The sequence below is a fragment of the Sorghum bicolor genome, chromosome 3 (assembly GCF_000003195.3).
Source record: "Sorghum bicolor cultivar BTx623 chromosome 3, Sorghum_bicolor_NCBIv3, whole genome shotgun sequence".
Lineage (NCBI taxonomy): Eukaryota > Viridiplantae > Streptophyta > Magnoliopsida > Poales > Poaceae > Sorghum > Sorghum bicolor.
Genome location: NC_012872.2, coordinates 6,157,511 through 6,181,991, shown reverse-complemented (window position 1 = coordinate 6,181,991; position 24,481 = coordinate 6,157,511). Strand labels below are relative to the sequence as shown.

Genomic DNA, 24,481 nt, shown 5'->3' with positions numbered 1-24,481 from the left:
GACACGTCGTGTTCACGAGCTCCAGTTCCCCTTTCGTCGAGCATGTCAGGCCTTGTTTAGTTACCACCGAAATCAAAAAAAGTTTTCAAGATTCCCCGTCACATCGAATCTTACGGCACATGCATAAATCACTAAATATAAACGAAAACAAAAATTAATTACACAGTTTGTTTGTAAATCGTGAGACGAATCTTTTGAACCTAGTTAGTCTATGATTGGACAATATTTGCCACAAACAAACGAAAGTGCTACAGTAGCGAAATCCAAAAAGATTTCGCATCTAAACAAGGCCTCAGTCGCACGAGCCGTCGACCATGATCATCAGTGACATCGACACCATCGTGCCGCCACAGACCGCAGCTGGTCCAGGCATCGCGCCTCCACCCAGCAGCGCTCCCCATCTGGTGGAGCGCCGAGCACCACGCCGACGGCATCTGGTCAATGCTCGCCGCCTCGACTCGATGAGTACCACTCGGCGTCTGTCAAGCACGTCGCCCATAGCTGCATCACCTGCGTCGTCATCAGGCTCCCAGTTCGACACCTCCCCAACCTCCTCCTCCTCCTCGACCAGTACTACTTCGTCGACAACAGCAACACCACCGCCGGATGCTGCAACACGACGACATCCCATGGTCACCCGGGCCAGGGCCAGCATCCACAAGCCGAACCCATGGTACGCCATGACAGCCGTTACACCAACGGTCTCCCCGATTCCAACCTCGGCGCGGTCTGCTTTGCGCGACCCCAACTGGAAGGCGGCCATGCAGCATGAATTCGATGCCCTACAGTCCAACCACACTTGGTGGCTCATTCCACGCCTCGCTAGGGCAAACATCGTCACTGGGAAATGGGTGTTCAAACATAAGTTCAACCCTAACGGCAGCCTCGGCTGCTACAAGGTGCGATGGGTGGTGCGCGACTTCACGCAACGTGCTGGCAACTGGCATCGACTTCGGCGAAACCTTCACCTCTGTGGTGAAGCCGGCAACCATTTGCACTGTCCTAACATTGATCGCAAGTCGTCGATGGCCAGTCCGGCAGCTCGATGTCTCCAACGCGTTCCTCCACAGTCACCTCGACGAAAGGGTGCTCTGCCAGCAGCCGATCGGGTTTTTGACCCGGCTCAACCCGACGTCGTCTGCCTCTTGTCCAGGTCCCTATATGGCCTGCGGCAGGCGCCGCGCGCCTGGTTCACAAGGATCATCGGATTCCTGATATCGATCGGGTTCGTCGCCACGCGGTCGGATTCCTCCCTGTCCGTTCTCCGTCACGGGTCCTCAACAGCGTACCTGCTCTTGTACGTCGACGACATGGTGTTGAGCGCCTCCACCGATGCTCTTCTCTAGGACATCATCACCAAGCTGCAGGCCGAGTTTGCCGTCAAGGACATGGGGCCGCTGCATTTCTTCCTTGGCGTCGATGTACGGCGCCACGGGGACACCTTCCTGTCGCAGGCCAAGTATGCTGAGGACGTTCTCGACCGCGCAAGAATGACAAACTGCAAGCCTGCGGCCACCCCTATCAACACGAAGGCCAACCTTCGCGGCTCGACGTCGACACCAAGCATCATCGCCTACTCGGACGCGGACTGGGCCGGGTGCCCGGACACACAGAGATCCACCTCAGGGTACTGCATCTACCTCGGCAGCGCCCTCGTCTCTTGGTCGTCGAAGCGCCAGGCCACGGTCCCGCGATCGAGCGCGGAAGCTGGATACAGAGCTGTGGCGAACGCGGTGGCCGAGTGCATTTGGCTCAGGCAATTGCTCGGCGAACTCTACATCGACATTCCGAGTGTCACGATCGCGTACTGCGACAACATCTCCGCCGTCTACATGAGCAAGAATCCGGTGCACCATCAGCAAACCAAGCATATCGACCTCGACATCCATTTCGTGCGGGAGCGTGTGGCGTTCGGAGATCCCCGCATCGTTCACGTTCCAACCGATCAGCAATTCGCCGATGTCATGACGAAGAGTCTGCCTACAGCTACATTCACATCCTTCCGGTCCAGTCTCACCGTCGGACTCCCCAACACTGTCACTTAGGGGGGGGGGGGGTTGTGATAAGTGATAACGGAAGTTCAGGCCAACGGATGCGAGCGGAGCGCGGCCATGACGCTGCAACGGCACAGGCGGAGCGAGCGAGGCTAGTCTTCCATGTATGTAGGATCGGAAGATTGAGAGCTGTGACACACACTGTATAAATATTCGAATCAAAGGATCAATACGAGGTGTGGCTTGTGTCTATTCATATATCTGTCCTATAAACCCCTCGAGTGATTTTAGAGAGTGGTTTTGTCTTTTTCTTTTTTATTTATTTCCGTTGAATCTTTAAAAAATCATAATAAATCATATAAAAATCATAAAATAAAAAATTCAATTTTGTTAGACTCTTGATGAGTAGATCTACACAATAAATATATGATATGGTATACTTTAGTATAAAGTTTTTGTTGTACTTTTAAATCTATGTTTTTCTGTAATTAATTTGAATAATTCATATATGTAGTTCCTATGGTCTAATTGTGGTAAATTTTTTATGATGGGATCATTATTATATGCTTGAACTATGATAAAAATTTCATACTCATTGGATCACTTATAACTTAGTTATATATAAAGCATAGATTTAACAAGAATAAAACTAAATAAATCTATAACTAAGTTATACGTGATCCAATAGATACGAAACTTTTACCATAGTTCAAGCATACAATAATGAGCTCATCATAAAAATTTTACCATAATTGAACCATGGGAACTACATATATGAATTATTCTTATTAGTTATAGAAAAACATATATTTAAAGCTACAACAAAAACTTTGAACTAAAGTATATCATATTATATATTCATTGTGTAGATCTACTCATTAGGAGTCCAATAAAATTGAATTTTTCATTTTATATTTTTTCTATGATTTATTATGATTTTTCAAAGATTCAGTGTAAATAAAAAAAAAGACAAAACCACCCTCTAAAACCACTCTAGAGGTTGTTTGACCGGTTTTGAAAGTTCAAATGGTATAATATCTGGTTTTATAGTTTGGGAGATGAAGTATTCCACCCTAAATAGTTTAGGGGGGTTATCTAGATTTTTTCCAAAAGTTTTTGAACACTGCAGTACTTTTATTTGTATTTAATAATTATCAACCATGGATTTGTTTCACAAATTACAGATAAATTATATAGTTAGTTATTTTTTATTTATATTTAATGCTCCGTATATGTACCGCAATGTTCGATATGATAAGACATGTTAATTTTTTTTTATTTGAACAAGGCAAACAAGGCCTATGTCGGGCGAGGGGAGGCCAACGGCAGGCCCGTTCGGATGCTGACTGCAAGCTAGCTGGGTCAGGCATGCTGCCTTGCCCAGGCAAGTTTTCTGGGGCAAAGGGGCGAGCACTTTGGTCGCGCGAGAGGAGGCATGGCAATTGGATTGGAAATACGAAAAATGATTTTTGACAACTTTTCTAGGGTAAATACAAGGACAAAAACGAAACGGAGGGAGTAGCCTCAATCACACACCACGGTGCTCGAGTCTGATGTGGTATTTTCTTTATATATTTTTTTTAGGAATTGCTATATTCATCTGTTAATAGATCTACTGTCTACTAGATCTTCTTGTGTCATCTAATGTCTTATAAGCCATATTTTTTCTACCAGTCAAACAAACAGTATTTTCAGTCATGGTTTTTCAGACCAGCAACCAAAGTCCAAGACGAGTTACTCGCACGAGAAAGGATGCATTGCCTGGAAGGATGGGATGAGTTCACAAGAATACGTCCTTTCAAAGTGTTCATCGTCCTCGGAAGGTCTCGAGCCATTTTTCTCCTTTTCATTCATCTTCAGAGCCAGAGCACTATTTAGATAGTCGTTTTCCAGGGAATTCGGAAATCTTGAAAAAAAAAAACTGCTTTTGAAGCCGTTCTGACTTGTACCGGATACAAACATACAGACACCTAAGAACGGGCAGATGATTAGCGCTACACCGCCTTTTTTTCAGTCGTTAAAGATAGCATGATTAGCAGATTCCACATGAACGGGCAGATGATTACACACACACGGGAAATCAAAGCAGGCAAGCACTACGTATTTATACCTAAACAAATATACAGACACCTCAGCATAGCAGAACCTTCTCAAGTTTTTCACCATCTTCGATTTTCTGCTGACTAAAGTCCTTTTTATTTGAATAGCTATCCTCTCCCATGTAAGCCTTCGTGCTGAAAAACAAGTACCCAACAGATAAGGACTATTGGTAAGAATCACAGAACTAGTGATTGAATAAGAAAAAACTTACATTTAATCACTTCTTTTTGAGTGGCAAGTTCAGCATCATTGGCTTGAATGGAATCAGCGCTCACAACCTGCTGTGTCAAGCTTAACAATTGAGAAATTAAGGCTTTGGTCTGGATTTTTGCATCTGAAGTTTGTGCCTCTAATATGCTCGATGAAGCAGATACACTAGCAGCCGCATTTGAAGAAGCCCCAATCTTGTTACCTTCTGACAACAGGGCCATGACATAAGACTGGTCATTCGAGAAAAAAGAAAAACAAGACTGGTCAGGACCGACTAAGCTATCAGATTGGTTACAACTTAGAAGACACGTGAGACTCATAAACTTACATTAAACATTACTAGTCATAACTGAGAAGAAAAGAAACTGCAATAGCTATATAAAATTTCGGCGTCAAATTTTTTTAGGTCAGATGGAAATGGATCAATGGCAAATATGTAATGCATGGCATAAATATAACCGATGCTTTACACCATTTTAGTGAATTTTGAGCTGCTTCACATCACCATGCGTACAAAAAAGGGGGCATGTAAAAGATTGTATACCTTCAACAGACGACAGAACCTGTGGATATGGAAAGTTCATTATGCTATACAGCCCCAGCCCCAACAGCAAGTCCTTTCTCTTAGCATCAGTCTAAATTTCCAAAATCTCCATAATCTAGATTGATAACAAGAGAAGTTACTGCAAATTAGACATTTCTACTTTTCCTCACTTTATTTAACATTCACAAACTCACAATGATCTATTTCATTTTGATTGAACTGGGTTTCCATATGAAGATAGGATGCTGTAAGGGCAGGCTATATCTGTAGTACAACTGTAATAAATGTAAGAGGTCTATTGTCGTTCTTGGCTTGCATGCAACTCCTCATTCCCCTCTGTCAGGCCGTCATTCCTGGCCTCCAACTCTGCTCTCAGCTTCTCATTCTCCTCGCAGTATCCAAGCTGCCGCAAATCCTCATCTAGATCAGACTTCAAGTCTTCAATCTCCTTTATACTCTGAGAATCCTCACACCTCACCTCCAATTATTCTGCCCATAAGCAACAACTATTGAAGTCATGGAATGAAGAAGACTGTGATATACTGAAGTGGGTTTTCAGACTTATTCCAACCAGACCTATCCAACCTTTGGACATAACTGGATCTTTGCTCTTTCCGCTTCCAAATTCCACCCCAAGACTCTGACCTGCTTCCGCTGTATAAGCAAAGATTGCATTTCCCATCAGTAAATTTAGGCTAGATAGCCAACAACAGGTACATCAAGTGATATATCACAAAGTCTGTTCCTTGGAATATAACACATCGTCGAAAACAAACATAGTAAAAGGAATGAGATAATGAGATCGCCGAACACAATCTGCAACTTTTTGTTTCTGTAAAATCAAACAATAAGTTGTGTATGCTACTCTATTCCTACAAGTTCCACCACTCAGATATTCAGATTGTTACTCCTGAAGGCAAAAAAAAAAAAGTATGCTGCTTCAACCCAGGACGCAGATTGGAGGGAAATGGAAGGGAAGGAATTTGTAACCCTGTAGTTGAAATGCCATCAGCTAGGCATCCAACTACGCCGCTTAACCACAAAGAACATTAGAGACGAAGTAGATAAACTAAACTGCACAGTAGTACTACCAGATCAAGGGCTGAAGATGCCCTCGCAAACAAAAATAATAAATAAGAGGAAAGAGTTATTCTCTTGAGAGGAGCCCCCCCCCCCCCCCCCGCGTCGCTCTCCGTACAGGGCGACCCCCCACCTCCGTCTCCACCCCCATCGGCCGGCGAGCTCCCCGGGCCGCCGCTGCCGCCGGCGGCGGCCAGCTATGGCGCCCAAAAAGGCCACCCCATAGCACCTTTTCTTTTCTCTCTTCCCCCTTCCCTCCCCTCCTCTTCCTCCGGCCTTGGGCTCCGAGCTTGGTTGGCCGCGGCGCGCTCAGGCTTCAGATCCAGGGCCCTTTGGGCCGGATCCGACGCCCCCTCCATGGCTCCGGTGGGGGTCCAGCTTGGCGGCCGGCGTTCGCGGCGTGGCGTGCCAGGCAGCCGGTTCCAGGCGGCCCCAGCCTTCTCCTGACCATGGCGGCCTGGACTCGGCAGCTCCCCCGCGGCCGTAAGGCGCGCGTCCACCGCTCTGCCTCCGCCTGAGCCAGCCCCGGGTTGCCTGGCCGGAGGCGAGGATGGCGGCGGCAGGGCTGGGTTTCTCCTCCTCCGTTCCTCTCTCCCTTGAAGCTTCTGCACGTCGGGCTGTCTTCGTCGCCTGGGAGATGGCCGGCGGTGTAACTGGCGGTCGGCCGCCAGATCCGGTCGTCCCGGGCCCGGATCCAGCTGGACGCTGCCCTGGTCAGGGGCCTTCGGCCATGGGTGCTGTCTGACCATGGTCGGCCATGGCGAACGCTGCCCCTGAGACCCGACGCCTGCGTCGCTCTCCCTCGAGGGCGACCGGGCGGTTCCATCCGCCGCCGCCGACTGCGTCGACCTCGGCATCTGCTTGGGTGTTAGCGTGCTGGTGGTGCCGGTGTGCGCCTCCCATCTCACGGGCGAGTCCGGCAATGGCTCCGTGGGATGTGGTGGTGACCGGCTCCTCCCCTCGTCTGGATGGTTGCTTGCCGGTGCGCGCCCCCCTCCGTCGCGGGCGAGTCCTGGTGTGGCTCCGCGTGATGTGGCGGCGACCGGCACGTTTGGGGATCCTTGTTGGTGCGCGCCTCCTACCGCCGCGGGCGAGTCTGGGCGCGGCTCCGCGCGGTGTGGCGGCGGCCGACACCCCCCCCCCCCTCTGTTCAGGCGAGAACGCTCTTGCGCGCCTCCTCTCGTCGCGGGCGAGTCCGGAATGGCTCCGCGTTGAGCGGAGGCGGTCGACGTTTGACAGTGCGCGCCTACCACCATCGCGGGCGAGTCCGAAAGGCTCTGTATGGTGTGGCGGCGGCCGGCTACCACCTCAGTCGCGGGTGGGTCTTTAGAGGCTTTGGCAACGGCTCTAGGCGAAAGCTCAGCTCAAACTTTTGAGCCAGGGACGAGATTCTCTTTCTTGAAGGCATCACTGAAGAGCCTTGCAACTACTTCTCATCGGCACATGGCTCGGGAGAAATCCTTGCCAAGCCCCGGCTTGCATGACGATGATTACGTTACGGCGTCATTCACCTCCTGGAGGCATCGTCGAAGAGCTCATATGTCCTGATTAGTAGTCTCCGCGTCCTGCTATTGTTTCTATGTTTATGTGTGGCTTTGTGGCTATGCCACTTTTTACCCCAGCGCTAGGGCGTTCGGTGTTGTTTTTCCTCCTCAAAACTTCTATAAACCTGCCTTTTGGACTCTTTTTGAATATATTCAGGTGGAAGTAATCTCCCGGTAAAAATTCAAAAAAAAAATAAATAAGAAAAAGAAAATGTGAAAGATTACGGGGTGCCTTTACCACCACCAGCAGCACTTCGCTCGAGTTGGTGGCGCTTGGATGGGGTCCGCCGGACTCTCCCACCTCATCGCCTCCGCCGGCGGAGGCCATGGCTACTCTCCGGAGGAAGAAGGCGTAGATGAAGAGGGGTTTTGCTTTATTGCCCTGCTTCCCGACCTCCCACTCCCACGGCTCCTCACATCACTGATTCACTGTACAGCCCCATCAAAAGTTTTTATAATGTTATTCCAAGAATTAGAATTTTGAAAAGGTGTTTAGTAGAAAATTTATTTTACCCTTGTCTCAAAACTTTCTTTTTCGGGCTCAATTTCATGTATGAATATAATCGAAGTGACTGCTAGACATAACACTTTACTTTTTAGATCATTCTCATCAGCTCTGAAGATAGAAAGCCCCTACTGATTATAAGGCAGCATGATGATTCAATGATTTACAAATGAACGGTCAAATGATTACACACACGAGAAAGCCACGAAGGAGCAGGCACCAAACTATTTACACCCGAACAATAATAGCAGCACGAAAGATTACTCAGTAGTCAGTTCAACGATCACATAGGTTTTTAGGACGCCTGCCCGGCAACAGCATGAACATGATGCATACCTAAGCCTTGATTACGAACACTTATTATGCCAGACTACCACTAACTAGAAGATCGAGCAGCACACGACTGACAGAGCAGCGTAAAGGCGCTACTTATTGGCTTCTCGGCCTCGGGGCGCCTCCTCAGCCCCTCCTGCGCTTGGTCGTCGTGTCCATCTGACTGAACAGGTACTTGAGCACCTCCTTCATCGTTGCCTTTCTACCTTTCCTGAAGTTCCAGAGCTCGGGCACTACATACCTCCCACTTGGGTTATACTCGTTTATCTCCATCAGTGCAGTCTTCACCGCATTACACACATCGTCGCCGTACTCAATCCATAGGTGCTTCAGTTTTGCATCATCGTCAACCAGAATTTCCTGCAGCAAATGAGGATGAATATGATTTCAGAGCAAATACTAATAGGTTATATAAACATTAAAGATAACGCATAGCTGGACAGAACTGAGCAAGTACCTTATTTTCTCCGTTAACCTCAACCATCTTAAAAGGATGCCAGGATGGCTTCTTTAGTTCCTCCTGCCAATTTGTGACTAGCTCTGCTGCTTTTATCTGGTATTCACCCTTTCCATATTTTCTCTTACATGCATTTAGGAAAGGCTTTTCATCGAGTTCCCCCATCCTTTTGATCCCAATAGCTGTCTGCCCATCCAGCTCTTCCTCCAAACCCTGATCGTTGTGAAAATCATTTCACCAATTAAAATCATTTTATGAACATCAACTTGGTAGAGGAATTGTTAGGTGCATGGAAGAGAAAATAGGCAGTACCTTTATCAGTTCTTTTCGGGCCACTTGTAGCTCATCATTACTTTCACGCTCTTTTCTCACGAGATCTCCACTCAAATCCTCCAGGCGCTTCTTTTCATGCTCAAATCTTACACTCAGCTTCTCCATCTTCTCATGGATATCTCCCCCGTCATCATCTCCCTCTAAATGTTTCATCACCTGGAGTGTACCATTCAACCGTTCTACTTCAAGCTCAAGCTGCTGCTTCTCATGCAGCTCCTTTTCTAGCTGAAGCATTCTAGCAAGTACCTCTTCCTTTTCCCTCTGATGGTATTAAGGTGTATCAATTCTCATCTTCAGATTATAGAGAAACATGTAGAAAACAACATTAAGAAATGTGCAAAGCGCAAACCTCCTGGTCAGCCAATAGCTTCAGAACATCTGCATCAGCCCTCTGCTGCTCTATGCTAGCTAACTCAAGTTCACTATTATCATATTTTGCCTGTACATTTCAGAAGAAACACAAAAGGAATGTATAAGATACTGCAGCAAGAACTTATGCTATCATAATGATATGCTCAGGCTGTTATTATTTTTATTTTATATGCACACAATTAGGTAGTAGAAAGAAACCTGGTGTCCTTGGGGAAATGCCATAGAATTAAGACGATAAAATACTTGACAGCAATGTGTCCCTTGTCTAGGTTAAAGTATTGATGGTATATCATTTTCAAAAAACAACCTTTGTAAAAAAAAAAGGGAGACCTATGGAGTCCTTGTTTATACGGTAAACTCAGACAGGCAAATAAAAGATTGTTTGACACCCCAATAAATCCAGATTAGAGCACCATATACATAATACTTCAGAAGAGGTTACATGTGCATAGCTTAGTGCTTCACTTGTAGAGTTGTTTAGCTTACCTTCTGCTTCTCATCATCGAGTGTCTTCCTGTCATTAGCATTCTCAGCTGACATTTTTTCAAGCTCCTTAGCTCGTAAGTTCAGTTCTCTCCTCTTATTTTCTAAGTCAATCCTCAAGTTTTCATTCTCTTGGAAAATCCGCATAGCATTTTCACGAGCCCTGCGATGAAGATTGCGCATTTCTGAAAAAAAAAAGATATAAAATTTATAAGATAAATGACTTCCAACAGAGAAAATTTGCTTTGTTGATTTTGTAAAGCCACAAAATTCAAGCACTCAAAATTAAAGATTGGGAGCAGTTTGTCATTACATGTAACCAAAGTTCATCTCATCAGGTAAGTCTTTAGTCTTGACTAACTGATAAATATAATGCTAAAGCATATAAGGCATGGAGTAACTTCATGCATCATAATATTATCTCAATAAGTCCTGCATTTGTCTAACCAATCCATAATGTCTTTTATCCAAATAATCCATGTACAATATAAAGAGGGAACAAAAACCAACCAAATAGTTTCAGGACTTCCATAAAAATTATATAAAACGTAAAGTACAAGGCAGAGTTAACATATGTGAATATGCTCTAGACATGACTATATCAAGCATGCAGGAAAAACTCTAAACCATCAAGTAGAACCAAAGGGAAGGGAGAGAAATTGCACAGATTACCTTCATTATATGCCTCATGCAGTTTCCTGTTGTCGTCCTCAAGCCTTGAGATGGAGAGTTCTGTCGCATTCTTCTTTGTCTCCAAATCCTGCAAGTATCGGTTCTTTTCCTCGATCTGGGATGCCAGTATTGCCACCATCTCCCCTGATTTCTCTAATTCAGTCTTGGAAACCTCATCTATTGTTTTCAGGACGGTGTGCTTTCTCAAGAATCTTCCTACCACACTCGTTGCATCATAGTCCTCGGCTCGGGCAACCCACCCATAAACCTTGACTTCACCTTTGCCGCCATCTCCCTCCACGGAACCTAGACCACTGTCTCTCGTCTCAAACTCCTTCTTCCCTAGCTTATTGACACCAAAATGGTTCTCAAGCGTAAGCGCGTCATTGAATCCACTCCAATCATTGGTAAACCTCACGATTGCAAAGGTTTCTGTGACTTCCATCTCATCAACAAACAAAGGCACAACCTCAACCAAACTAAACACCGCTACTCTATCAGCAAACTCCTCAGGATTGAACCCTGCCCCGGCTGCAAGCACACAAGCCCACGGCCAAGCAAACCTCTCAACCTCCTGTGGCGGACCCACTTTCGCCGCCACGGAACTGGATCCAGCAGTATCTCCATTAGCCTTGGCCTTCCCGTCGCCATTGGCACTGCCACCATTCTTATCAGCAGGGGTGGTTGTAATGGCACCTTGAATGCCAGTGATACCGACGAGGTCTTCCGCGAAGTCCGGATCGGTGCGGACAAAGCGCGCGAAGGCGCGGTGGTTGGCGCGCTCGCGGCCGTGGCGGCGGTGCTTGCTGGAGACGCCGATACCGTCGGCGTGCTGGAGGAGGTCCTTGATCTTGTACCCCTGCTTCTTCTTGCCGGGGCAGAAGGGGCAGCGGAAGGTGCCGTCCGGGTTGCGCACCCGGTGCTTGCCGGACTTGAGGAGGCCGAACGACTTCTCCTCGTAGTCGCTCTCCGCATCCGAGTCGTCCTCGTCGGGGTCGTCGGAGTCGTCGTCCTCGCCCGCGGCAGCCTCAGCCTCAGCCTCCTCGTAGGGGTCTATGTAGTCGTCCATGTCAAAATCCATCGCCGGAGCTCGGGGATTCAGCAGATAAGATTCCTGTACACAAAGAACAACCGTTCTTTGTCGAATCTTTCGAGGGAAAGAGGGGATTTTTTTTTCTCCCAAATGTTCGTCGATCCAGGCATCGAAAAAGTGTAATGGGAGGACCGGAGGAGGACTCACCTTTTCGCCCCAATTAGAGCACGGTCGCTGCAAATGACGGCGAGACCTGATGCAATTGGGCGGAGAAAGCCCTGGCCAATATCAAGCCGGCGGCGATTCGCGTTCTCTCGCACAGGATTGAACGCAACGACGCCGCCCTAGCTGGATCTATGGTGGCATGGCGGAGTCGGAAGCGGCGAGAAAGGCACTTGGGGTTTTGGGCGTGGGGGACTGGGGAGAGCGCACGGGACAGAAGAAAATGCCACTGCTACTTCCACCGCTTTGGAGCCGTCCCTAGGACCGGGGTTCGAGGGCTCGCTCTGTAACTTTTTCTTTCTGCCATTTCCAAGGTTGTTTTTTTTGTCGTTTGCCTGTGTTGATTTTCTTTTAAGCCTTGGTTTATTAAACAGGGAGTGCGATATTTATATTATTATTATTTGACACTATATTTATGATTTGGAAAAAAGTTTGGATACTCTTTCCATAGAAGCATGAAACGGGGTATAAGTATGTCTGACCTTCTAATAGAAACAGGAAGATACAGTCTAATAGAAACCTTTTTCCATAGAAGCATAAAATGGGGTATAAGTATCATCTATGACATACGAAGAGAAGCATAAAATGGCACATATCTGACCTTCCTGTTTCTGTACTTCCTTTAAATATAGAAGTCATATTTATTATTTGACACTATGTCATTAGTTGAAAAAGGTTTTCTTATAGTAAGATTTCTAGAGGATTTATAGCAGAGATATAGCAAAAAGATTTTTTTTTTTACAACATTATGGCCTTCTATCTTCTATAATTTTTTTTGACAGCACTATGGCCTTTCAATCAACATTATGGCCACGAGCCTCGACATCACACTTTGCACCCTTTTCACCATCTTTATGAGCATTTCTCATCATCTATAGGTGATCATCAGATTTTGTCACAACAACGATTGGAGTCTCGAAAAGAGACAAGAACGCTCGAGGCAAAATGAGAGAGCCAGGTCAAGGTTTGTAGGCATCGACGGTGGACGAAGGAGGCATAATCTACGTTGGATGTAGTCGGATTCACATCAATCCACATGTGTTGAGGTGGATTAGAGTAGAACTTGAACTAAATTCCACCCCAATCCACATCAACACACATGGATTGAAGTGAATCCGACAACATTCAAACAATGCCCTAGGTGGTCTCTTGACCAGGTGCTAGCTAAGGCTATCTCCAACAGAAGACCCATTTGGGAACCCAAATCCAAAATGGGTCTCCAACACAATATCTATAGCCTCCAACACAGAAGACCCACTTTGGGTATTAGGAGAGGCATAACCCAAATTTGGGTATCCTCTCTCCTCGAGACCCATTTGCAGAGAGTGTTATCTTTTAGGTCTTGTTGTTGGATAAGACTAAAAATAGGTATGAAAACTTTTACCTGTAGCGCTACCCAAAGACATGTGTCTTTTGGGTGATGATTATTTGAGATAGTTTAAGGGCGGTGGTGACTAGGGCCCCAAGGAGCGCCGAACCAACTACCCCGGATTTACTGGAATATGCTCCGAATCTAGAGCATGTGTTAAGGCATTTTGACCATGTGTAAGGCCTACGATCATGTATATATAGGATCCTCAGAGTTTATTGAAAGAGACTAAATGATGAATGAAATAGTTGACTCACTTCGCCTTTCCCTTTTGCCATATTTTCGTTTCCACCTTGTTTCCTTAGGCCTCGTTTAGTTCCTAAAAAATTTTGCAAAATTTTTCAGATTTTCCGTCACATCGAATCTTTAGACGCATGCATGTAGTACTAAATGTAGACGAAAATAAAAACTAATTACACAGTTTGGTCGGAATTGACGAGACGGATCTTTTGAGCCTAGTTAGTCTATGATTGAACAATATTTATCAAATACAAACGAAAATGCTACAGTGTCAATTTTTCAAAAAATTTTGTAACTAAACAAGGCCTTAAAGGGTTGTCCCTAGTTCAACCATCACCTGGTTCCAAGGTCCAAGCCTAGAACAACAAATTAATTCCCAGAGTTGGTCCATTATTTCAACCGCCACTTCAGCTATTTTTATACAATTTTTTTTGTTAAGTATATAAATCTGAAGTAGAGAAATAGTACCACTTTTTGTGGACATACTGAAAATAAAAAATATATCAATATATATAGTAGGTGTTTTCCTTTTTATTGATACTTCTTCACGGAAAGACGACGCCCAAACAAAAAATCTATATACGCGATCAAACGGCGGTAGTAGTTCACGTTTCACGACATTATCACCACCTCGCAGTCTCGCACTGCACGTCTGCCCCAATGCTGCACACAAACCTAAGCAACAGCCATCGTCACAGCAAAACTTGACTGACTTGACCCGCATACATGATCACCAGACGGGCAGCATGTAGCAGAAGTCGGCGTCGTAGGGCTCGACCTCCACCATCTTGGCCGCCGCCGGCGCCGGCGTGGCGGCCCTGCTGCCGCTGCCGCTGCCGTTGGTAATGTTGGCGCCCAGGATGACCTCCCTGATGGCCCGGCGGAGCGGGCCCGACGCCCTGGGCAGCTGGCTGTGCACCCACTCCAGCAGCGACGCGACGTCGTCGGCGGCGAAGTCGCGCATGTGCCAGTGCAGCAGCTTGGGCACCACCACGGCGGCGCGCTGCTTCCTGCCGCCGCCGGCGACGCGCACCGACGACTCCAGGTACTCCACCTTGGCCCGCTCCAGCTCGTTCGACACGTCCTCCGCCGTGTACACGCGCAGCTGCACACAACAAACGCAACAGCACGTGAGGAAGGAGAGAAACGACGGCAGGTCGGTCTCGGTCCAGGACGACGCTGATCGAAGCCGACAGGGACGAGACGGCAAAAACGTACTGCTGGCGACGAGCGGCTGCCTCTGCACAGCGCGAAGACGACGTTGGGCTCGGGGTACCCTAGCCCGTACGAGTGCAGCACATCCATCCGTCCTTCGTCGTCCATGATACCCTTATCATCATCATCATCATCATCATCGAGATACCCTTGTTCAGATTACAATTTTAATGAAAAGGGAGACGATGCAGTGGGCTAGTCTTGCATACTTGCTTGGCGTCAGGAGAGTGCCTCAGGATGAGGTGCTCGATCGACACCACATTCAGTACTGTCCCTCCAACGTTCACTGAAGCCTGAATGACAGTGTTGCCGTTAGCAATTCCAATTTGTGTAAAGATTTTTCTTCGAAAAGCCAATTTGCGTAAAGATTTATAGCCTGAAGCAATCAATTTTCTTTTTCAGTCAGTGGAAAGAGCATTGTACTGCACCTGATTCAGCAGCGCAAGAAGCTTCTCTGGAGATGGAGGTAAACCGTGCTGAAGAAACGCCTGAAAAAATCATCAAGAAACGAAGTTTTTGTAGCCGGCCAGGAGATGCAATCAATTGCTCGTCAAGCTGCGCTTAAGATGAAATTAGAGGATTAGCTTACAGTACATGCATCACGCAGAAGTTGTAGATGTTGATCCAAAACGCCAGCTTCTGCTTGTTCGTCAGAAGGCTCGGATCGACGAGCGAAAGCTTTTGCATCAGGCCTCTGTCAGAGGCAAAACAATTAAACGAACGCCATTATTATTCAGACCTGAAGCTTCTCCTGACCGTCGCACAGACAAATTGGGAGTGCAGCTCAGCTCACCTCAGGTTCTTGATGTCCACGAGGCACAGCGAGACGCGGGTGACGTCGACGGAGGCCCTCGTGAACTCGACGAACCTCTTCTGGCACCCGGTCCCAGCGGCCGCAGCCTCCTTCTCCGCGCCGCCGCCCTTGGTCAACGCCGCTCTCCGGTTCTTGAGCGGGCTCATCGCCGCCGCCGCGGCGCCGTTCACGGACACGGAGACCTTGGGGACGAGGCTCCTGGGTCCGATGCACGAGGAGATGTTGAGCTTGGACGACGACGACGTGCCGCTCAGCTCCAGCTCCGCCGCCGCGTCCGTTGTCGTCGTCGTCTTGTTGAGCTTGTGGAAGATGGTCACCATCAGCCTGACGAGCTCCTCCGAGAGCTTGTTCGGGCTGCTGCTCACCACGCACGTCGTCGTCTTCCTCTCCGGAGGCGTCGGGTTCGGATTCTCTGACGACGAGTGGCAGTGGCTGCTTCTCCTGCTGACGACGACGTGCTCCATCTCATCTCCTGATCAAAAACACCATGATGATCGACGTGGCGCATCAGACAGAGTCTGCGTCAGACATAATGAGCTCCGGCCGGACGAATCCGATGAGCCCTGAATCTGCACGTGCTCTTGCCGAACACTTCGTCACGTCGCTTCCTACCTTTGGCGGATCCGACAGAAGCCTTGCTCTCGCGCTCGAGAGCTTCGTCGCTTCCTCCTGGACATGGCAGCTTGGGTAGCTGCTGGAGCTCCCTCCTGGACACGGAGTGCCGCTGCTGGCGGTTCTGCAGCCAGCTCTGCTGCTGCTGCTGCTGAAGGATGCAATGGTCCGTCCACTTCTGCTCCCGGCGCAGGCGTAGGCGCAGGTCGTCGACCTTCTTCTCCAGGTAGAATATCTCATCCTCCACCACTGCGAGCTCCGCAAGGAGGCCCCTAACCTACATCATTGCAGTGCAGATAAAAGAAAGTAAAAATTTCAGTTCAGCAACATGTTGAGCTTTCAGATCCTGCGGTCATTTGGTAATTGGTATGAGCAGAGAAGCACAAAGTTACTGCCAGAGGAATTTACAGTTGATATACACAAGGCAATGATATGGTCATGTGAGACAATGCAGTAAAAAGGAATGTAATTGCAGGTTACAGGCTACAATTATGAAGTCGGATTAATGCTCCCCTTCTACCACGCAAGCATTTGGGTGATTGACCAGCTGATAGAGGTAGTACGATACAAGAAGGCAGCATCCAAGGGAACCAGATCTGATAGATAAGAGGTACTAATGAATAGTGATTGTCTGCAGACAAGCCGAGATTGCGAGGCTAGCTCCAGATCACGCACACAGTAACTCTGTGTCCTTGGTTCACAAGTCAGAGGCAGGTGACATCGGATGGCAGGCAGGCAGGAATCCAAAGGACACACTGTTCCTGCACCTGGCCCTTGGAATGGAAATCGCACTGCTGAGGCCTTGGTTTTCAAGAAATTTCAATATTCTCTATGACTGTCAAATCTTTGTACGCATACATAAAGCATTAAACATAGATAAAAAATAACTAATAACTAATTACGCAATTTACCTATAATTTGCGAGATGAATCTTTTGAGCCTAGTTAGTTGGTTGGACAATAATTATCGAATACAAACGAAAATATTACAATAGCCAAATCCAAAAAAAATTCACGAACTAAACAAGTACTGCTAGAGTGCATGTTATGTTTGGGTCGAGTACGAGGGTGAGGTGAGGTGACAGCTTCACGTGTGCAATATTACCATCAAAGTTCAGATGCGGCGAGGTGAAATGCATGCTATATGATGGAAATTCCTCTGGGACTGCAGTGACAGTACACTTGCAATCATGTTTGTTCCTCGTGGTTCAGACTTTCAGACTGACCAGAGTTTCAGCTTTTCAGTGACCAGAGTGTTAATTAACATGTGTCACAACTCACAACTCCAACACAATCAACATGTAATAATTAAGCTGTAAAAAAGCCAGAATGTTCTGGGATATATAGTTCTGCAGGAATCAGTTCGATCTAATTAAGCGTGGCAATTACATGATGATCGATCTCACACTGTCGGGACTGAACATTCAGCAGACGCCGCCACATCCAGGCATGGAGCAAACTAAAGAGATGATTTCGCATTGGACGACCGATGCAGTGCAGTGCAAGTGAGCATGCAGAGGGTGTGAGAGGTGCTTACGTTGGTAGGAACCAGCGCGGAGAGGCAGCAATGGCAGACGACGCGCCCCTGCAGCGAGCACTGCAGGACCCTGCCCAGCTGCTGCTCCTTCTCGAGCGCCGTCTCCAGCTCCGACACCTGCACACACACACACAACGTCAGCACCGATCGATGCCTGCCACCCCATGGAGAAGACTGAAGTCTGAAGAGACAGTGCAGCAGCTGACCTCGAATTCGAGCTCCAGCCGCTTCTCGCGCTGCTCGTCCCTGTCCATGAGGAAGTACATGAGCTTCATCTTGCACCGGCGCACCCGCGGCCTTCTTAAACCCGCGCCCGCGCCCGGGCCCGGTCGCCCCCGCCGCCGGTGGACGGTGTAGTAACTGCTGGCGCCGCCGCCGCCGGCGGCGGCGGTGGGGCGTAATGGCGTCGGCGAGCTCATTTATGTGGTGCTCTCTCAGTCTCAGTCTCTCCTCCGGCGGCACGGGCAACAAAAAAGTGGGAGACGATAGCGGCCGCGGGGAGTGAGAGCGACGTCTCTCGCTGCTGCCAGAGCACCGAGAGCGTGGCGGGCAACGCAAGAGGCAAGAGCCCCGCGCGGAGAAAGGGGTTGCCGCCGCTCTCGGGGCAGGGAGAGAGGGAGAGGGAGAGGGAGAGGGAGAGGCGACGAAACGGTGGCGGGGGCGCGTCGGCGTCGCGTCAGGCTTCCCGTGCGCGCAACGGAAATGGCTGGCCCCCATGCAATGCAACGCATGACCAGCTTAAATTCCCCAGCGGTTGACGCGACGCAACGCTCGGGGTGTGGGGGGGAGTTGCTTACCGAGGGGCTGCGAATTTATGCCCGTGACGGCGTCTGTTACCGAGGTCACTTTGATGAGGGATCTTCGTCTTCCTCACATTTTTTTTTTCAAAAAACACACATCTTATACTCCTATATAAATTTACAAATAACAATGTTGCTTTTTCATAAATTTATAAATTAAAAATTATAGGAAAATGAGAGCACTTATACTGACCTACTTGGATTGATATAGGTTTGATCCTGCCAATTAAGCCATGCCCATTATTGTATTCCCTCCGTGTAGGATTTAGAAATCGTTTAGAACAACGACACAGTCTTCAAAACATAACTTTGACCTCTTATTTTTATAAAATATTTAAAAAATAATAATATATGTACACTTTATAAAGTATTTTTTAAGACAAATATATTCATATAATTTTTGCATTTGCAAACTCAACAATTTAAAAGTTATTGATGATTTATATTCTCAATATTTTGATCTAAATCTTGTTCAAAACGACTTCTAATTCCTATACGGAGGGAGTACGTATATTTGTGTTTTAGCGAAAAAATAATCTTTAACATTGTTGATTCATATTTCCTTTGTAAACATGAATAGATATTTGATTCTTTTTATGTGTTATTATAGGCATACATACTTAACAGCATATCCATCACATATCCTAACAAAAGGAGACATGTTTTGATAAATCGGCTTCAACGGTGTTCACTTATATCCTAAAGATTTTAAGGTACTCTCCTATTATAGAAGACGCAGTATAAGAGATCTAATGAAGATGCTGAAGTCACCAACATGTACTCTTCTTTTGTGTTTCATGTATGAATTAGCCATCATCTTTTTACTTGTAATTAATGAGTTAATCTATCGTCATCTCATTTCCTACAAATTAGTAGTCACTAGTATAAGGAATGGGATCATCAAATTTGCACCGCCTCATTTAGAATAAGATGGATCCTCAAACTGCTTGCCAATGGAATCTCGCGGGGGCTAAATCTTCTTCCTGGGCTTTTCATCTATATATAAAAGCATGCTTTCATCTATGAAAGCATACTATTGTGATGAAACCCCGATTCAGACTAAGCCCGTTTGGAGTCCTCCGATACAGACTCACATCTGAAGCTGAAGGCAAAAAAAAAAAAAAAAAAAAAAAAAAAAAAAACGAGTGCTAAGAATTAATGTGCAATTGGCCAGAGCAGCACTGCTGAAATAAAAATGCCCTGCAGATCGATCGCGTGAGAAAACGCCAGTATGCTCCGAGAACATTATAACATCCATTAATTCCCATCATCATTTCATCTTGGCAAATGAATCTGATGATGTTGTCCCAACCGCCCAGGATCCTAGCGTCCTGTGGCTGAGGATTTCGGATATCGTACAATAATTGGCTGGCTGCCTCCGTGCAACGATCAGCTGACAAGTTGCTTTCGCAAATCAGGCTAATCCGTACCGGGCACAAATGATCAATACAATTTTGGCAGCATTCTACCAATGTTGACGCAAGGCTCATGGTGCGTTTGCCGTTTGGCAGGCCTCACAGAAACGTTTTGAATCCAGATTCTTTTTTAAAAAAAAAAGTTTCTCATGATGAATCACAATCACTATAACCATTTTATTTTATGAAACATGAAGTTCGGCTAGCAAACTGGATTCCAATTCAAAAAATCGCTTAAATAAAAATATGATAAAAAAATTATTTTAACTTGTTGCACTAAAAAAACTAACTCCTTGAATAAAAAAAACTAACTGAAAAAACGAATCCAAAAAAAAAGGCAACAGATGAGAATATGCGAAATGCAAAACTAGCCTCCAGCGATTTCACATGTGTAAGTTAAAACAGTGAAACATTTCGGTTTCGAATCACTTGCTGGAAGACTGTTTGGAAGTGATTCAGGTGATTCTCAATCAAAAGCTGAAACGTTTCTCCTATCAAACGCACCCTTAGTATCACAAACACCAAACCCATGGTTCTGACGACACACACGGACACACCAAACCCATGGTTCTGATGACGGATCCATCATAATTCGCCACAAAAAAAGGTCTACATAAACACCATTATTGATATGTCCAGAGGTAAACATTATTAGCAAGCTCAAGCTGTAGCCTCCCAAAAAGCTGGGGGGGAGGGAAAACAGTATATGCTCCAGCGCAAAGTTACTACTAGCTTACATAGCACAGTTAAACAAAAAAATGTATGTTCCTTCCTCTTCAGCATATCTCTGCATCAGGGTGAAGGGTTGGAACATCTTAAGCGGACTTCACGGTGGCCGCGTTGATGATGTCGATGAACTCGGGCTGCAGACAAGATAGGGAAAGAAACGGTCAGCAACATGGGGTTGTTGACAAGGCCAGCAGTCATTTTGTTGTTTCTTTGGTTCACAGAGAAAAAAGAAAGGAACAGGACATCAACTGTCCTGGATTTTTCATTACCTTCAAAGAAGCTCCACCGACAAGGAAACCATCGACATCAGGCTGTGCTCCTAGCTCTTTGCAGTTCGCTGCAGTTACAGAACCTGTAGCAAAAGGCACGTGTGGTTTGATTATCAAGATGATTTAGCATCCAGTACATAAAACACCAAGGCAATTGCTCCAAAAATGTATATACCTCCGTAGATGATCCTTGTAGATTCAGCAACCTCAGGGCTGACGTTGATCTTTAGCCAATCCCTCAGGGATGCGTGCACCTGGGAACATAATGAAAATCTGAGTGTTGCGCGAAGAAAAGGATAATGTGTGTAGCAGATCAACATATTTATAATCATAGTGCATACAGCTCACAGCCCAATATTGAAACACATAAAAATATATACAACGACTTTGTAGAGTGTTTTTTTTTTGTTCAAGAAACAGGAGGGGTAGCCCCTAGGCAACCCTACTGGTTAAAATATATAATATTAAAAGAAGAATAAAGGAGTGTGTACCAAGAGAGAACAGAACTTACTTCCTGAGCCTGAGCTGGGGTGGCAACTTTACCAGTTCCAATGGCCCATACTGGTTCATAGGCAACAACTACGTTGCTCCAGTCACTGATCTTCTCTGTAAAGCAAACAGCCATTTGATCCATTTAGCCTGAATTTTCATATGGCATCGTAAAATTCAAAGAAAGGCAAAGTTTACATGAACCAAACAAAGGAAAGAGGGGGGAGGGAATCCAGCATATCCAAGTCAAGCAACAGAAGCACACAAAAGCTGTTACAGAAAATCAGTAATGTCTAAACTACTTCCTCTGTCCCAAATTATAAGACGTTTTGGCATTTCTAGATTCATAGCTTTTACTATGTATTTAGACATCTAGACATAACATACAGCTTGGTGCATACCAAAATTTATGAATCTAAAAAAAAGCTAAAACGGTTTGTAATTTGGAATGGAGTACACATGCAGATGTCTACCAAACTGAAAGCCAAGATCGAATTATTAGCATGGACAAGATAAAATAAAATTAACCAGAAGCAAAGTGTTCACCAGCAAATATATACCACATTTATATAATCTTGAAGTTCTATGCATGGGAGCTAACTGTAGAAAGCTTGAATATAATCAACCAACAACTCTTCATTATCATATAAAAAAACTAACCATGAAGAGCACAGAAAGAGACTACACAATCACCAGACTGAAAGTAAATGAAAAGTACCAGCAATTGCTTTTGTTTGTGCAGCAACAACTTCCATTGTTGACCCAGCCTCCCTCTGCTCAAGGGTCTCACCAACACATGCAATGACCTTTAGTCCCTGAGACAGCGCATAAGCAACCTTGTCTCCAACAAACTGGCATCAAGCAGAAGAGTAAGACCATTAGATGTGAACATCCTTTACACAGCAGTGGTTATGGTGTGAAGACGGGCCACCAGCCCTCCACAGTACATCTCAACAATCAAATATATCACAATGGAACAGCTTGGTTGGTGTATGAGGGAAGGATTAAAGTAGATCGGTAACTACAACATAGTCCCAAATGGAAATATGCATGCATTACAACCACAGTGCAAATGACACAAAAGACATGTTGCATAAGATGCAACCTGGATCATACCTCATTTGATTCTCCCAGCAGAGCTCTCCTTTCAGAGTGTCCAAGGATGACCCAGGGAACACCAAGGTTGACGAGCATCTCAGCACTGCATTAATAATGGCTTCGTTGTAAACTAGTAATGAAATTGAATGGAGAAAACGACAAAACGCAATATACAAACTGCTGAATTAGGTTAGATATGCAGAATGCTTAACATAGCATCAGTTAATCAGTATGAAAATATTTAAAATTAAATGAAGGCGTGAAAGGTGACTTCAAAAGACTCTGTTTAATGGTCAAGAGAACCAAATCAATTATTCTAGTGAAAGACTATGCATTTGCATTGAAGATTTGACATTAATCCTTCCTCAGATTGGTCATCATGACATATGGTGTGATCATACAAGAGAAGTAAAGTCTAACCTGACTTCACCAGTGAAAGCACCTCCCTTCTTCACCCAGCAGTTCTGAGCAGCAACATGGAACTCTGGGCGCAGCAGGCTCTTGACCACAGTTAGGAAGACATAAGGAGGGCTGACAACGACCTCTGCAATGGGACCAATTTCAAATTGCTAAGTACATCATACAATATGCTTTAATAAATTTCTCGGGATGGATTTGGTAATTCTGCAGAGTTCTAGGTCAGTACTAAAAGGCATTATGTAAAGTTTCTGTGTCCATACCAACAACATCTGCAGGGGGAACCTGTCCTTCATTCAGGGTTTTGACAATCTTCTCGACCTGATCTGTGGTTCCGTTCTGCAAGCATCAAGATCAACCATGACATGATCAGTTACCAAGCAATTCACTTTATAAATACCACTTGTATAGGAAAATTTGGCAAAGCAACAAGCTCTTTCACGGCCAACGAGTATTGAAGTCGCCAAGGGGCTCCAATCTATGCTCGGATTGAGCAAGCTCCTTCACGAAACATCTAAAATTAACCGAGCTCCATGACAAGAAGCTAAGGTTAATTCGTGCGGCAGACAAGAATGGATCTCCAGAAGTTGGAGATCGAACTTCTATGCTGCTACAGACAACATGCATGCATCACAAAACTACGATAAAAGTTTTTTTTTCGATTTGTTTTTGCGCAGGAGTCTGGAAGCATGGGCGGATTGGAAGAAGAAAGCTAGCTGGAGTCTGGAAGCACGGGCGGATTGGAAGAAGAACGCGGGCACTTCCAGCAAGGTCAAAACATACAAAGACCATCAACATCACCTTGTCTGATTCTGTTTTGTTTGTTTTCGGAAGATCCCTGATTCCGTTTTGAACGAGAACGACCAGATCAATTCAATCCGTGGACGGATCTTGGAAGATTATTACGCCTGGAGGAATCACATCCAGGCTTCCCATCCATCCAAGAGCAAAAACCCAATTCTTACGACGATCTGATCTGAATCGAGAGCAACAGAATCCACTAGAAATTTATCCCGTATCACCCCCACCCACCCCAAAAAGGAAAAAACTAGCCTAACCGCATCCGATCCACGAAAAGAAAGACAGGCATGTCGACGGGGGAAGAGAAATTACGCATTTCCAGTTGCCGCCGACGAAGAACTTGCGGCCCATCTCGGGGAAGCGTCGATTAGATTTGGTTCGGATGGGGAGGAGAGGGAGGAGGGCCGCTTCTAGATTGGATTTCGCCTTCCGGTAGAGGAAAGGAAGACAAGGGGCACAGGATAATATAGGCGAGGTAAGGTTTGTGGCCTCCCATGTGATCACATGAGGCCGGCCGACCAGTACTCACGATGACATGTGGCCCCTACTGCCACCATCGATTTTTCTAGGAGGTTTTACCTTTTTTTTAAAAAAAAAAGAAATATGTAAAGATACCATCCTGTCTCTATCTCTATATCCTCTTCTCTGTCTAGCTACAGTATATATATCTATCTATTTATATTTATTATCTATCTAGTATGTCTATCTATATATAAAGTATCTCTATCTATCTATCTATTTATCTACCTATATATAATATAGTATAATATTAAAAAGCAAAAAGTAATTCTAATC

General features: G+C 46.0%; 3 protein-coding genes across 3 annotated transcripts; all 3 read right to left on the bottom strand.

The window, feature by feature from the left end:
• LOC8073306 (factor of DNA methylation 1) lies at positions 8,090–12,114 on the bottom strand. The gene is made up of 7 exons (XM_002455157.2): positions 11,868–12,114; positions 10,628–11,741; positions 9,959–10,140; positions 9,450–9,539; positions 9,080–9,361; positions 8,768–8,980; positions 8,090–8,670 (listed from the first exon to the last, which is right to left on the bottom strand). Exons 2-7 carry the CDS (start codon positions 11,706–11,708, stop codon positions 8,437–8,439), a joined length of 2,082 nt encoding a protein of 693 aa, XP_002455202.1. The 5' UTR covers positions 11,709–11,741; positions 11,868–12,114; the 3' UTR covers positions 8,090–8,436.
• LOC8073305 lies at positions 13,978–18,398 on the bottom strand. Its single transcript, XM_002455156.2, has 9 exons — positions 17,875–18,398; positions 17,669–17,785; positions 16,133–16,409; positions 15,500–15,992; positions 15,301–15,400; positions 15,135–15,194; positions 14,916–14,999; positions 14,710–14,820; positions 13,978–14,596 (listed from the first exon to the last, which is right to left on the bottom strand). The coding sequence occupies exons 1-9, from the start codon at positions 18,085–18,087 to the stop codon at positions 14,222–14,224; spliced, it is 1,830 nt and encodes a 609-aa protein (XP_002455201.2). The 5' UTR covers positions 18,088–18,398; the 3' UTR covers positions 13,978–14,221.
• LOC8060801 (triosephosphate isomerase, cytosolic) lies at positions 20,359–24,182 on the bottom strand. The gene is made up of 9 exons (XM_002455155.2): positions 23,999–24,182; positions 23,149–23,224; positions 22,889–23,012; positions 22,487–22,571; positions 22,089–22,221; positions 21,393–21,487; positions 21,057–21,135; positions 20,882–20,964; positions 20,359–20,746 (listed from the first exon to the last, which is right to left on the bottom strand). The coding sequence occupies exons 1-9, from the start codon at positions 24,035–24,037 to the stop codon at positions 20,699–20,701; spliced, it is 762 nt and encodes a 253-aa protein (XP_002455200.1). The 5' UTR covers positions 24,038–24,182; the 3' UTR covers positions 20,359–20,698.